The sequence below is a fragment of the Scleropages formosus genome, chromosome 19 (genome assembly GCF_900964775.1).
Source record: "Scleropages formosus chromosome 19, fSclFor1.1, whole genome shotgun sequence".
Classification (NCBI taxonomy): domain Eukaryota; kingdom Metazoa; phylum Chordata; class Actinopteri; order Osteoglossiformes; family Osteoglossidae; genus Scleropages; species Scleropages formosus.
Window position 1 is genome coordinate 2346642 of NC_041824.1, and position 15266 is coordinate 2361907.

The 15266-nt window shown below is 41.1% G+C and overlaps 1 protein-coding gene across 5 annotated transcripts in view; it reads left to right on the plus strand.

Moving 5' to 3' along the window:
• Window positions 1–15266, plus strand: part of LOC108927556 (RNA-binding Raly-like protein) — a 120392-nt gene that overhangs the window by 93334 nt on the left and 11792 nt on the right. For all 5 annotated transcript variants that reach the window (XM_018740952.2, XM_018740950.2, XM_018740953.2 and 2 more), the window contains exons 3-4: window positions 10122–10197; window positions 13531–13578. In XM_018740952.2, the coding sequence (XP_018596468.1) occupies window positions 10122–10197; window positions 13531–13578 (124 nt within the window). The remainder of the gene's footprint in view (window positions 1–10121; window positions 10198–13530; window positions 13579–15266) is intronic.

Genomic DNA, 15266 nt, shown 5'->3' on the forward strand with positions numbered 1-15266 from the left:
AGTAAACGGTTTGATTTTAGACACTACATTTTATTTCACTTCTGTTACCTCATGGGACACTTTTCTCCAAAACGGCTCACAATCTTTTGCCCGTTTATAGTTATACAGCTGGGGAATTTGTGGAGCCCTAACGGTAAGTGCTTTACTCAAAGGTACTATCTATCTATGACAGTTGGTAAGATTCAAACCCATGACCTTCTGATCTTAAGGCAGCAGTTCTAACCACTACATTGTCAACTGCTCCTACACTGTGGGACCAGGGAAGACACCTGTGCTGCTATGATGCTGTAAAGTGATTTGTCCTCATCGCTGTGAGAATTGGTCCTCCGCTCTGTCCAATGAAATGTATGGTGATTTTTTTAAAACTACGAGTTACTGTAAGTAAGATATCTGTTCCAATTGTTGTTAACATTCATTGCATTCTCGTATCCAACACAATTGTGTCCTTTGTGCCATTCCTTGTATATTGCCCACTCTTATATGGAAGCAACTTATAGTCCCACATCATATTTTTTTTTTTTAAATTTTGTAACAGTGCATTTCCAAGAAACCTTCAGTTCAGTTTCCATGATAATCTAGTTTTATTAATCAAATAGGCAAAGTGAAATTTGTGTTTTATTGTAACTTGAGAAGAAATGAGACCTGAGCCAAAAGATATCTTGTGGGTTTTATATTGACTGTAAGGTTATCATTTGGGCTTAAAGCAATAGTGCGCAAACACCATGCCTTGGATAGAGATCTAGCTGAAGAATTCTCCAGTAATGATGAGGTGTCGGTAAGGGAATTGACGACTGTGATGACCTTGATGATGAAAGCATCTCCCAATATAAGGTATGCTTCCTGAAGACCCAACCGTCTTGTCAACCATCTGCTGCCTTGATAGGTTTTCTTAAGGACGGTAAGTTGATCTAGCATGATCTGTACATCTCCCTGGCATACTGTGGTTCAGGACCATTACCATCAGTGACAATCAGGTGTGAGGAGTACTAAAGGGACTGGTGTCTTGACTGACATGACCAAAACACAGTTTGCTGAAGGCTGCTTTTTAAGCCTGGGGAAGGGTCATCACTGCACAATTTTTGAATTATGTAAAGAAATATTGCCTGTTTTGGTTTTGGGCAAAAAGACTTTTTCTAACTTGTTCCCTCACTTAGTGTCTTGCTGCCACACTCTCATTGTTTGATTTTCTTTTATTTTTTCCCCTCCGCACATACTAATCAATCAAAATAGTAAAGCCTGTGACAGCCATAGAAATTTAGCATTTGAAATCATTCAAAGGCTGTCGTGCAAAAGACAAATGTTCCATAGTTAGTTATTCTGCAAAAGAACCATATGAAAATTATTATTGTCTGTTGTTGATTTTGGGAATGTGTTGCCATGGCAAAACCTGGGTATAAGAGTCTGGTGAAAGATCGTGACTCCCTGCACTAGGGGGTTGGGTAGGATGCTGTGTGGACTTTGCCTTGAGGCACAACAAACTTGGCTGTGTGTTACTGCACTTGTGGGTTTCACTAACTTGGAATCTCAAAGAATCCCACTGGACTGTCTGAGCAAGTGCTTTCCCTGTTGGAGAGCTGCTGATACAGTGTGAGATCTGGGTGTGGGCTCAGGATCTAGTGAAGAACACAGGCGGAGGTGACTTGTTCCCTAAACTCTACGTGGTTTTAGTGATGGTTTACTGATGCTTCCGTTGGCAGTTCACTCATGCAGCCTTGAGCTGCGATGGCTACACTTCCAGATAATCCCAGTGTAATTTGAAGAATGGGTGTGTAGAGAATTTGTCCTGTAAATAAAGAGTGACCCCATACCATTGCACAAGTAAGATAATGCCCTGTAAGCATCAAGTATGCACTTTGTCAGTGATGCCACAACTGTTGCCACAGAAATGTCACAAGTCTGTCAGTCATCATGATCATCATGGCAAGGACTAAAAAGTCAAATAGTTACCATAAAGTTATGAGCATGGGTGACAAATGGTTACTGTCAGTAAATATGCAGCCAACACTGGTTAATGGAGAAATCAAAGGGGAGCTGCTCTATTACATAACATTTATTTATTGATTGATTGGCTGGATGTTGTGTGATTTGCTTTATTTTTTTACTTGGTTTTCTGCAGATGGCTTACATTTACATGTATTCATTTAGCAGACGGTCTTCTCCAAAGCGACGTACGTCTCAATGAAAACAGTGTGTGCATTACATTACCTGAAAGAGAGACCTAGCTGCAGACGTGCAACTCTCAAGCACAGTTTCTTTCCACCACATGAACCTTCGTACATAGAGATTGACAGTTGTTACAAATTGCATAGGTGCACTAAAAACAGTACTAACAACATCAGCATTCAGTGTTAACAAAAATATTAAGTTGCCAACAGATCACTCAGCCCAAGAAAGCAGAAAATTGCAGGAGACCCTCAGGTCCCTGGGAGGTGGTCATGTAGCGGTCAGCCAGGATAGCCTGCCCGACTTCAACCCTCTATTTCCCTAGCTGACATCCACCCTCTCTTCACAAGTGCATCCATGCCTGTTAAGTAAACCAGGTCTCTGAAAGTTTAATCAGGGTTATTACTTAAGCACCATGTCAACAGTTGTTTGGTTTGCATTTCTTCAGATGCCCAGAACTACATTTTAATAGGAACAGCTATCATCTTCAAACTTCGTAAGTGGGTGAAAAAAGCAAGGAGTAGCTTTGGAAAAATATAAATATCTCCTTTTTATTATGAAATAGCCAACTTGTTTTAGTACAGTTTGTGCATTTAGGTTGCAACACAAATGTTATCTGAAAATCCTAACTTTTTTTGTTTTCCCTCATAGGCAGTGTTAATACGCTACACTGGTTTGCACATGAAATGCAATCCCTGTTGATGTTATTACCAAATATTACTGGATCTCATAATTATTTCAGACTACAGGGTATTAAAGGGATATTCATACAGTGAGTCATCTCTTTTCTTCATGTATCTTTGCATGACAGTATACTGCTTAGAGCCCTGTGGCTTTCTTTTCCCCAGAATTCCCCACAGTATGCTAATTTTTATTACTGAAGCACATTTTTGAAAGCATACTGGTCATTAGTTGAGATTGAAGAGCCTTCTGGGAATGGCGATGTCTGCAAGTCAGTGCTGAATGCTATAAGATTAGCCTGCAAGTTGCTATTCTTTCAAATAAGAACTTGTTTTGTGATATTCTTCCATTTTCAGTAATGTTAAGTCACCAAATTGAATGCTACAGGCTAGTATCAAAATACTGCTTCACAGATTGCTACTGAACAACTCTCAGGTTGCTTTAATTTATTGTGGAGTCTCTTCCCTTTTTTGGATTGTTTAGTGGAAGGTTATGGGTGAAAGCATGTCGGAGAACCTATTGTGGAAGTGTCTAGGACCACATGATTGATGTGCAAGGGAGGGGAAGGAAAGGAAATGCCAAAATGGCGGAGAGAGGACAAAGGGGTGTGATGAATGGAGAAATAGCTGAAGGTGGGAACAGCAGACTGTTGGTTCAGAAAGGTGATGAAATTTCATTATGGGGAGGTAGGTAGATATTTGGAAAGATTTGGTGAACAGAGAGGTGAGGTTAGATTAGGGGTGAGGACATGCACTAACCTAAAGAAACATCACTGGAAATCGTGGAGGGGGAGGCCTTGCATGAAAGAGAAAAAGGGAAAGGCATGTGTGAGCTGGAGTGAAGACCAGGAGAGGAAGAGAAACCCAAAGGTTTATACTAAGAAGTGTAGCAGGACTGCAGAGCAGCAAGGAGCAATCCGCCTCTCGTTGAAGCAGTAGTCCATAGTGCTGCACGTGTGTCATCTTCCATTATCCCTAGAGCATGGCACCCACACAGCTGGCATGGCTAGGGGAAGGAGACAGCTGCAGCCTTACAGTGCAACCAGTGGTTCTGTCTCAGAGAGGAGTGGGATGGAACAAAAATAAGACTGTTTTAAATAGCACACAGCCAGCATTGCCTCTTGGGCGGAAGATAGTAAAAACGCGTGAAGTGAGGCCCTGAGCAGTGTGGGGGCTGGTGCTTGTTCAGAGGAACAGAGCTCGGTGGAAGTACAAAATAAATTAATGGAGAGAACTGACAAGGAGTTTTAAGGATATCTGGTGAGGTTCTCCATTCCCATCGTCCGTTTCCAGGCTCTTAAGGAATGGATAGTGACACACACTTGGTGTTGGTTCTCTAATTATAAGACCCGTGTGCCTTCAAAAGGTGCAGAGACACCCCTCAAGATTCCACTCTATTTACACATACTCCTGCTGTCGCTAACGGCTCCTTGTATTTGTCCTGTGTGAGCAGGTGCTTTTCATAGAGATGACTAAAGGTGCAGGAAACATTGAGCAGATTATAACTCGATGCCCTACGGATGCATTGAGTTATTTACTCATGAATGGCCATCTTAAGTAAAGTGAGCACCAAGAAAATGAAAGGCAAACCAAAGTGATGTATAGTTATAAAATCTAGAGTTTATACATGGTCTGGACTTCCCTTAAAATTACTTGTCATTTAACGTGAAACATTTTTGCTGTGTCCATTTTTTTTTTTCCCCTTTCAGTGTGATGCAAAAATGAGTGAGAAATTAGATTTTTTTTTTTTTTTTGGCACACTTAGTTTCCTCCAAAAATGGAAATGGGAGATGCCTTCTTTCCCCACATGAACAGAACAATTTCTCTGGGTGGGAGGGATACTGGCTGCCTTGCTTCCACTGTAGCCAAGAGGGACTGAAACACCCAATTCATCTTTTAGTCAACAATGAGAGACTGGCACAAACAGCTGTCCATTGTCCAGGTTTGCCTTTTGCAGCAAAGGTTGTCCTTTAGACATTCCCTTCCCACCACTGTTTTGACAACAACGGAATACTGTGTTTGTGGGTGAATTAGCTGCCTATCTCAGGTACAAGTCCATTCTTTTATTAATGCCTTCAGGAACCCCTTATCTACCGGTATATATTAATTTTAGTTGTGTTTTGGGAGATGTAGGAAGTTGGAGGGAGGGTCCTTTGTTAGGTGTCACCAGGTGAAACTAAGAACATCCAAGGAAGGAGTAGCCAATGTCGTGTTCTACTGCTCATTATTGAAGCCTTTCTTGATCTGGAGACCCAGATCCACCCTGTGTCACTCTCTTGCTGTGCCTTCCTTACATTCTATTTCATGTTCACCACTTTGACCTCTGATTTGTCACATTCATCTTTGGCCTTTTTTTTTTTTTCCCCCCCCTTTTCCTTGTTCAACCCTCAATGTGTGGGCTAGCTTTTAGGCTTGAAAGTCACTGATAAATGAGCCATGCTGTCAACAGGCAAAGCTCTGTGTGTTTGAAGAAACATCGGTCAGGTGCAATTCTTCGAAGAAGCCTGATGTTTCTGCACGGGTAGCTCTGTTGCCCAGAGGCAGCCTGGGAATCTGTGGGTGGGGCCTGCAGACGTGAGCAGCTTTGTTTTGTTCCTCATTCATGCTATCCAAAAGGATAAATAGAAAAGAAAGACAAAAGGGATGGAAGTTCTGCATTGTTCCTTCGGGCAGGTGCATCTGAAATGACGCCTGTGGGTAGAGGGTGGGAGTGGGATGATCATTGTGTGCGGGGGTCTGCTGGGGACATACAGAGAGGCGCTCGCTTTTCTGGGCTCTGTCACTCTAGGGACAAGGCTTGCCACAGGCAGAGATTTCTGCTGCTGAGTTCTGTTTGCTTGTTTATTTATTTATTTTCTGTGAGACGGGCGTTGCAGAGTCTCTTCCCAGAAGTAGCTTTGTTTGTTTACCAGGGGTGGGGGTGACGCTGTGAATACTGATGGGGGATGAGTGACAGGTGTGCAGGGGGCGCAGACAGCCCCTTGGTTCTGGCGAAGAAGATAAGTTGGAGCGCTGCACTCATCTCCTTCTGGGCTCTCTCTCCTCCTCGTGCTCTGTCTCTGTCTTTCTTCTGCTCTTTTCTTTCCTCTTTCTCTCCGCACGCCCCCCCCCCCCCCCCCCAATGCTCTCTTTCTCGTTATCGCTCCAGTTCTCACTCCTTCTTGTAATTCTTGCTTTTTTTCTCCCTCCTCTCTGTCCCTTCTTATTCTTTTTGGGCAATCTCTCAACATTGTATAATTAGTTATGTTCATTCTCTAATTATTGTTCTGTAATTGTTTTACTAGTTTAGTGTGTGAATTGCTTAGGCAACAGGAAAAACTAGTCTTGCAAATAAATCATTTTGTTTGCCATCCTTGTTCTGACCTGACAAATCCCGATAAGTAACAGTGGTGTATATAGCTGAGACTTTTCTAAGGCTCATCGACCATTTCTCAGTGTCAAATATGAAAAGGATTGAGCAGTGTTTGGGTTTGGTCATGACTGAATCCACTGATTACAAGCATTCAGCTTTATGATGTATCGCTCCAGGAATGTACCTGTGCAATACTACATGTTTAATCGGAAAGAGCTGATATTATCTCTTAGTATTTCAGGTACTAAGATTGATGGCAGTGCTTTGCCTGGTTATGGGCAGTACTGCTCTCTCTCATTACATGTCATCAGGACTTTTTGGCCTCATAATGATGCTGCTGGGGATATCCAAAAGTTTTGAAGCAATTGAATTTTTTTTTTTTTTTTTTCCATTTTTTGAGGAAAACTTAAGGAAGCAGCTCCTTAATAAAGGCTGGGGGGGGGGAAACCCACAATCTACCCTGTTGGTTCCCAGGGTAAGGACTGATGACGACTGTTCTATAACGTATTCTACTTTATTGTCCAGCAGAGACTACACTGTTAAACTACTTTATTAGCACACGCTGCAGGTAGTTTCTACTTTTCACTTGTGTGAATAATGACCCTAAGATCATTAACTTTTTTTTTTGAACATTTGTAATGGTACCTCTGGAAATCTGCTGTTTATACACCAGAATAACTGATGATAATGAGCACTGCAGGTACTAAAATCCAAGCAGCATTTTGTAGAAGCAACCAGGCTCACAATTTTCAGGACCTTGGAGAGCTCCTCTGAGATTGCAAGCTATAGATATCTCATCCACATATTGATACAGAAAAACAAGTGTACTCACACACAGGTAGGTACATTCAGACAAACACAAATGACATGTTTGCACTGCATATATTCATTAAAAAGGAGTTTTTTCACTTTTCTTCTCTGCTCACATTGTACCCTCTACACACAAGCCCTGAAGCTGTTCCAGGAACAGCAGCTCAGATAGTCTTCCTTATTCAGTGAAGACAACCCCCAGATCCAGGGCTATTCACACAGGGAGTTGCTCGCTTCCCTGGGAACAGCTAGAGGCCCTATTGATGCATTTCTCACACAGAGAACAGATCTAGGAATGCAGTGGAGCATTGCTTGCACACAGATGCAGTGCGGGGATTTAACTGTCTGTCTTATAAACAGCTGTGGGCATAATCCTATTTTTGTCATGAAATTGGAGGGTTTTAAAAGGGGCAAAAAAATCCTTTAGCCTCCCCCCCCCGCGATTACACTTGGGGTGTTCAGAGTTTTCTCGAGTGGGTTGTATGGTTTCATCAAATTAAAGTAGTGGGATCAGCTATAGTGCCCCGAAACAGTGTTTTATCACAGCGGATAAAGCAGCCTGTCAGATTAAATGCAACCGTGTCAACTCAACTGCAGCAGACACACGGATGCTCCCACAGTCGCTTGATCTCTGCTTTCCTCGCATGCCTGTGCGTCCTTCCTTATAGGTTGTTTCCGGCTAGACGCCTTGCCTCCCTGTGTGTGTCATGTCCAACTTGCTCTTGGCTTCATGCCCCTCGCCTCCTGGCATCCTCACAATTGCTGTGTATCTTTATCTCAGTGTGTACTTGCTGCCTTGCTAATGTCCTGCCATGTTTAACATTTGCAGGAGAGTTTGCTGATCACATGCTTGCTCAGCCGTCCTTAGTTCCATTGTATGGCGTCCTTAAAACCTCATTCCTGTCTTCACTCCCCAATCCTAACTATATCCCAGAATAATGTATGGTCCAGCTGATCAGTCATTTTGTATTTAATCCAGTGACACCTGCATGTTCCAGAATGTTTTTTTTTTTTCCTTTATAGTATTATATGTAACCACCTCCATCTTAAACTAGTTTTTGTCTGTAAAGAGATGTTTTGAATTATTTCTCTGTTGGATTAACACAAATCAGTTGATAAACCAGGAATATCCAATTTTATTGAAGCTTACAAGTAATCCAAAATATTGCATATTGAATATGTGACTTGCTGTATCCAGTTGCAAAGTGCAGGCAATGTGACAGTTGTAATAAGTGGATTCTTTGTCATAACTTTATGAATATGAAATGTTTATGTGACTTAACATCCTTTAAGAAGGCAGCTTTGCTGAACTGCTTAGTACCCAAGCCTTGATGGGCAGAGAGGATTTCAGAGGCAAAACCAGAGATGTTGGAGTTTTGCCTGCTCGGAGCTGGTCTAGAAAGCTGGAGAAGCTGAGGGATGACAGCCATCTGAGCTCAGTATCACTTGTGCTGGATCAGGGTTCAGTTTCCAGCCATATAGATGATGGTTACCTTCTGTTTTTAATAGAAAATGATTGTAAATTTAAAGAGGGGGAAAAAGTTGGGAACTGAAATTCCGCATTGTTTCCTGAGTAGGAGAAAAGACAGCAGACGCTGCTGCTGCTGTACCTTTTGCGAGATCCTTCCCTTTCTAATAAAGCTACAACAAATATACAAAAGATTGAAAATATTAACATGTCAAAGCACCTTCCCCTTTCTGCCTTTCCAGTTTTATTGCATCTTTTCTTCTCTCTCTTGTTTTTATATATAAGCAACAAATATATAAATACTTTGGAAAAAAAAAAGTGATTAATTTTCAAGGTAATAGCGCTCGAGTATTTTTTTTTTTTTTTTTTAATAGAAAACCTGATCAGTAAGCAGACTTTTCAAGGAAAATAAAAAATGTCCATATGGCTACTTAGGTAAAACTTCCAGCAACTCAAGCCTGGTGCTGCATTCATTGAAGCTGCAGCAGTGTCCCTTCTGAGGCTTGAACTTGCAGCCCTTTGATTTTCATGACGGTGGTGCTCACCTGCTGCCCTAAATTCTATTTGCAGAGATGTACGTCGCTTTGGACAAAAGCGTCTGCTAAATGAATAAGTGTAAATGTAAAGGGCACCAACTGTAGGCAAAACCATGATCCCATTTCATCGTCCCTTATTTCTTCTACAGTTTCTAATGCATTATATTTTCAAAGTCACTGTTAGTAATACTTTCAGTGTAATGCCGTGCCTCATAATGGGTTACAAAATTTCAAGTTTAAAACCAGCTTGCAGAAATTGTGTCCAGTTTTGAAAACGTAGAAACGGAACTTGAGTCTTTATGCAGTAAGAGTCGCTGATTTCTTTCACAGAACTCTGCTTACATAACAGACCCTACTCTTGGGATGCAGGATGAGACAATTTGCAGACCTCTGTAAGAGTAAATATTGCCTGTTTATTGCTAGAGGAGTTAGGCTTTGAATTTCCATACTGTAGTGCCTGTTTTTCAAAGCTCTTTTGAATAATGCATGTATCAAGTATCCAAGGGACTGGATGTCACTTCAGTTTTTTGCCTAATTGGAACCCTGGATGGTTTGTTTGCATCCATTCAGGCAAAGTGTTCTTCAGAAAAAACACACGGCCTTCAATTAGCATTGCTGGGATGATGGGTCAGACACTTATCTGGACTTTATAGGTGCGCCGGGTTGTAGTGGAACAAAAGGGCAGGTGGTCAAGTAGCAGAAAGAGGATGGGACTGTGTAGGTTTACCTTCAGTTGAGTGTAGGGGATATTTTTGAATGAGGCAGCAGGATGGCAGCACTTCCAGATGTTTTATATTCACTACAGAGGCAACAACTTCTGTAGACGGTAACTGTCTATTCTGTGTGCTGGGATGTGGCTTGTAAACCTCGCCTAACTTTCCTCGTGTGTCTTCATGGAACCTTTAGAAGGCTTGTGGTGAAGTAAATCTGTGAAGTTGTGTTCAATATTCCCAGAATTCTCCTCAATGGACTGATGGTCATCAAAATGGCCATCTTGACACAGTTTTGAGTAAAGTGGGGGAAAAGGTAATATTAATGTGTCTACTAATTAACAAATGCTGTAATCATCATGTTTATGTTGTGTATCTTGTTTTCCCTCACTTACTTTGCAGACATAAACATGGCTGGGGAACCAAAACCATACAGGCCGAAGGCAGGATCTAAGCGACCCCTCTCAGCAGTTTACAGGTGAGGTCTTGATTGCTATGGAAACCAACTTCCCCTTCTCTCCTTATCTCTGTCTCACACAAGCACAACCACCTCCTTTCCTTTGTCAAAGGTACAGCTGAATGCACATTATGCCATTATCTCTCCTGTGGGTCACAGAGATAGCAGAGTTTCTCCTAACCGAAGGATGCTATGACTTTTCGTTTTGCTTCAGTTGCATTACTTAGTCTTATTTTTCTATCACTTCACACATTTATCGTATTTGTGGAATTTATTATTCTAAAATCAGTTTTGAGTCTTGTTTTGTTTATTATGTAATGTGTTTATACTTTTCAGGGTATAAGGAGATTTAAAGCCACCACATAGCAGCCAAGACCCTGTGGGAGTCGTGTCAGGACTACTGGGATGAGGTGGCAGGCTTGGAGCAGTTTTATCTTAAAAAAGAAATGATCCTCTGACCACAGTATTAGTCCAAGGGCTCTATGTACAGTTACCCATGAATTTATCCCAAAAAAGCAAATTGATCTATGGTGCAGAATGCTGCAGCTAAAGTCTCTAGAAACAAAAAAGAAATCATATTACATTTTTACTTTTTTAAATTGCATTTGTTACCTATCGGCTTTAGAAAGGATTTTAAAATGATTTTGTTAGTTTACTTACTTACTTATGCCTACTACCCCTCTTGGGGCATAGGCCGTCAACAAGGGCTCTCCAGGCATCTCTGTCCTGGGCCAGTTTTTCCAGTTTTCCCCAGGTGTGGCCCATCCTCTTGGCTTCTGCATCCAGGTGGCGTCGCCATGTGATTTTTGGCCGGCCTTGCTTCCTCTTGCCTTGGGGGTTCCACGTGAGGGCTGCTCTTGTAGTGTTTGAAGCTGGCTTTCGCAGGGTATGGCCAATTCATCGCCAGCGTCTTTGCAGGATATCATCTTCTACTGGTTGTTGTCCTGATCTCTGCCATAGCTCTTGGTTGCTGATGATCACGGGCCAGTGGATCCTGAGAATCTGCCGCAAACAGTTTTTGATGAATGTCTCTCTTTTTTGTGGTGGTGACGGTGGTCCTCCAGGTCTCTGCTCCGTAAAGTAGGACTGACTTTACGTTGGAGTTGAAGATTTGGGTCTTGGTCTTGACTGTTTGTTAGTTTATTAAAACTTAAATATGTTTGCACTAGGGTACATTATAGAGAATATTCCAATCTGTGCTGAAAGATTAAGTATAAATATATACTATATTTCAAAAGTGTCACTCAAGATGACTGGAGAGGCACATTTTTGTTATTGTGTACCAAAATTAGGGAGCAAAATCCCACTGTATGTTGGAGAGCCAGGTTCTGCAGATACTTTTTGAAAGCTGCTCAAAACAAGTTTCAGTTGTGGTTTCGCATAACATTTGTATGTATTTTCTGTCAGCCCTGAATCCTTTAGACAGCTTAATTTATTAATTTTTATTTTTATTACTATTCATTTTGATTTTTTGTAAAGCACTCTGGGCTGCAAAATTTGTATGGAAGGTGCTGTAAAAATTATTATTGCTTCGTAGGAAGTGACACATAATATGAAATGGTCTCTCTTAACTTGACAGCAGCGGATGAGCCCTCAGTACAGTACACATAGACTTCATTCAGATGAAACCTTAAATTCTTTGTCGGCGTAAACAGTAATCAGCCTGTTTCTAAACATTTATCATGCTCTCCTGCAATACCCTTACATCATGTTCTCTGGATAGTGCATGCATCTAATGACTTTTCAAAACTGATTATCAAAATCAAAAAGGACTCTAGGGCATTATTAAAAAAATGACAGGAGATAAAAGCATCAGTAACAGTGTAGTGCTGACAGACTGAAATGGAGCAGCTAATAGGAACATCACATTAGCACTATATTGTTACTCGGCATACTTTTATGTAGTGATTTGAAGTGCTGTTTTTAGATTGATTGTGTAGGAGGATGAAGACCTTTCTTCACAGCTAGAAAATGCGAGTTACACACTGCGGTAATGGACATAATCTCCTCTGTCTGAGGAGATCATGAATAAAGACCTGCAGTGTGTTGATCTCCAACTGTGATCATGCCACTCATGAAACGGAGTGACTAAACCCCACTGCCAGCGTGTTCTGTGTGAAAATACAGATAGTTAGGCTTGATTGCGAGGTTGCCACCATGGGGTGCTGTTCCAAATTAAACAGCTAATGCAATGTAAGGCTAGAGAAGTTCTCATTATCGCTGGAATGTCAGAAGTAACTTCTTTGTTGTGAATTAAATACTGCTGAGATTAGCTAGGCAAAAAAACTCTTGAATTAGTTGTAGGACAATGGGGAGCATAAATGAGGAGAGGAGAAGGTAGAGATCTTCTGAGAGGGGTAGGGAGTGGATGGGATAGGGTGAGTACACTGTCTCTTATGAGGGTTTGAGGTGCTCGGGAATTGGTGTGGAGTTGCTTTAGAAGAGGTGGGATTTGGGGCAGTGTTGGGTTTCACTTTCTGTGGGATGGTGGAGGGTGGTGTCTTTCAGCCTAAAAAATACACTCTTAAACACTGTTATTTGTAGTGCCTTGAATGGTGGAAGCATGTAAAATGGGTGGGAGTTCTGGAGAAAAGAGTAAACGGTTCTCATTTTGCTGCTCATGCACTTTATGGAGCTTTCCTCAATTTTGTTGTGAAATATATGCTGTGATTTTGCATATGCCACCTTTCATAACTTTCTGGACAGCAGAATAGTTGTTCCCCTGCTCATACCACATGTGAGTCACTGAAGCTGCTGGACATAATATAACTAAAGACCCTACCTGAACCAGAGCTTGTTGGTCCATCTGTGCATCTACAAAACATGTCTTACTGTAACACGTCTCATCACACTAATAAACTTACATTAGATGTTAGGCAGTATTTTCATATAACATAACTTACTTTTTGCTATATGATGATTAATGTAGAGGCTGAGCCCTAGAAAATCAGATCTACTGAGTTGCTTTGAGCTGAAATATAGACATACACAATCCCAGTTGCGTTGAGCTGAATTACTCACGGAGTGAACTGAAGTACTGATTTAGAGAGTCATGAGTTCAATTACTCCCAGCTTCTCCCAAACTGCGATCATAATTCACACAGCAGCTGAGCCTCTTAATAAATCAGACCACAGTCTGTGAGGGAATAATGTATGTTCAATGAGTGTATGTTCCTATTTACTTCATTAAGGCCAACAATCTCTTCAACCGCAACCCCCTGCAGCTGCAAGTCTTTGAAACTCCTTGATTTTTTTTTTGAGTTTCGAGAACTGCAGTACAGCTCTCATTGCTCACTGAAATATGTTTTACGGGAAGAGCTCAATGTTGGCCTGTGTTTCTCTCTTGTGTTGCAGCGGATACGAGTTTGACTATGATTACTACAGAGACGACTTCTACAGCAGGTAAATGTGCATTGTCTCGGTCCTCCTGCTGTATAAAGTCCACGTTCTGCCCAGTCCATGGAGAACGGATAACACCAGAATGGCATTCAAGTTCACAGGACACCATTATCGTGTGTCTTCCAGTCATGCTTCCACAGGCTGTTGTCTGTGATTTGCATGTGCTGTTATAGAAGAGATGGAACAGGGAGGAGGAACTGTGTGTTGCCCTTGGTCTTTGAAGAAGCAGAAGCACCTTCCCTTTATTATCAATTGAGCCATGTTCACCACTGAATCACACACCCAACAAAAAACCATAAATGTCAAGTCTGTCTAATCAGAGATGGTCAATATAAGGGAAAAATTGTTTTAAAATGTAAACAGATTTGACCAGACTAATACATGAAACAAAATTTTTGGTTTCATTGAGAATTAAGTTCATGCAGCAGAGCCAGGTTGCGGAGCTTGAAACCTTCACGAGACCTGTCATACTTCATGTTGTCTTAGTGTACTGTAAACAAGGACAGCATGACCCTGGTTTCTGATTTTCTCAGTTTAATATTAAGTTTAATAGACCTGTAACTGTGTTGTCCTCCTTATGGTGGTTGAGCTACGTTGTACGTTTTCAGCTTTCTAAACATTTGAAAAAATTATTAAACATGTCACTTGCTGCTATGTGTACATTTTAGTTTGTCCATGTACTATGTTCTTAGTACAAAGGGTAGCCAATTTTTGTGTGATGCAGAGAATCACAAGAAGGAAGCAGGTGAAAATGTGGATGGAGATTAGACCTTTTCCTTGGGACCACCAAATAGCCCCAGAATTGTTACCCTGAAATGAAAAGTGGTAACAACAATCACAGCCAAAGTCAACAAAAAGAGCTTATTCATAAGACAATACAGTGCGTCCTTTTTCTTATTTCCTCATGGACATGCATCACTTTCTTCTGCAGAGACATTTACCAAATGTCACAAGAGTCAAATGCAGAGGAAAGTCAGCAAGGATAGGAGGACAAAAAGCCCCATCTGACTTTTTTTTATTATTATTTTTATTTTAAAAATACACGTTGTTTTCTGAAGGCTCTAAATACCTTCCTGAAAGTGAGTTTTCCAGATCTAACTCAAAAATCCAGTAAGACCCTGATAATGCATCCATCTACTCACAGGGCAGGGGACTCATAATTTTTTGTTCTGAAAATTTACTTACCTTTTGAGTCATCAAAATGTTCCTTAGGAGTTCTCTGCAAATTTGCAGACATTTGACTTCAACCAATGAAGACTTGAAGTGCAGCATTCGAAAGAACCATAGTTTGTTAGTGATAACTGCAGATGTCTGACAAAATATCTGCACTAAAAAGAAAGGTTGTAGGTTAAAGTAATTTATGTAATAGTTTTTTTTTTGTCTTCATCCCTGTATTGCTGTTGATTTATCAAACAGCTAAGCTTGATCTTTCCGCAGCTCTGTGCTTCTAAGTCCAATTCTCAGCTCCGATATAATTCAGATGTGAAAACAGCATCTGCAGTCTTGGACAGAGTTGATGTAATGACGGCATTTATCCTTTGTTCAATTTCTTGACTTATCAATAATTTTGACTGATGGAACAAAGCATTCCCTTGCACAATAGCATTTGGTTATTGAAATTTTCTACATATTTTGCCTCTCAACCCCCAGCCATTACTTATCCCTTTATCTACAAAAATTCTTCCATCCTC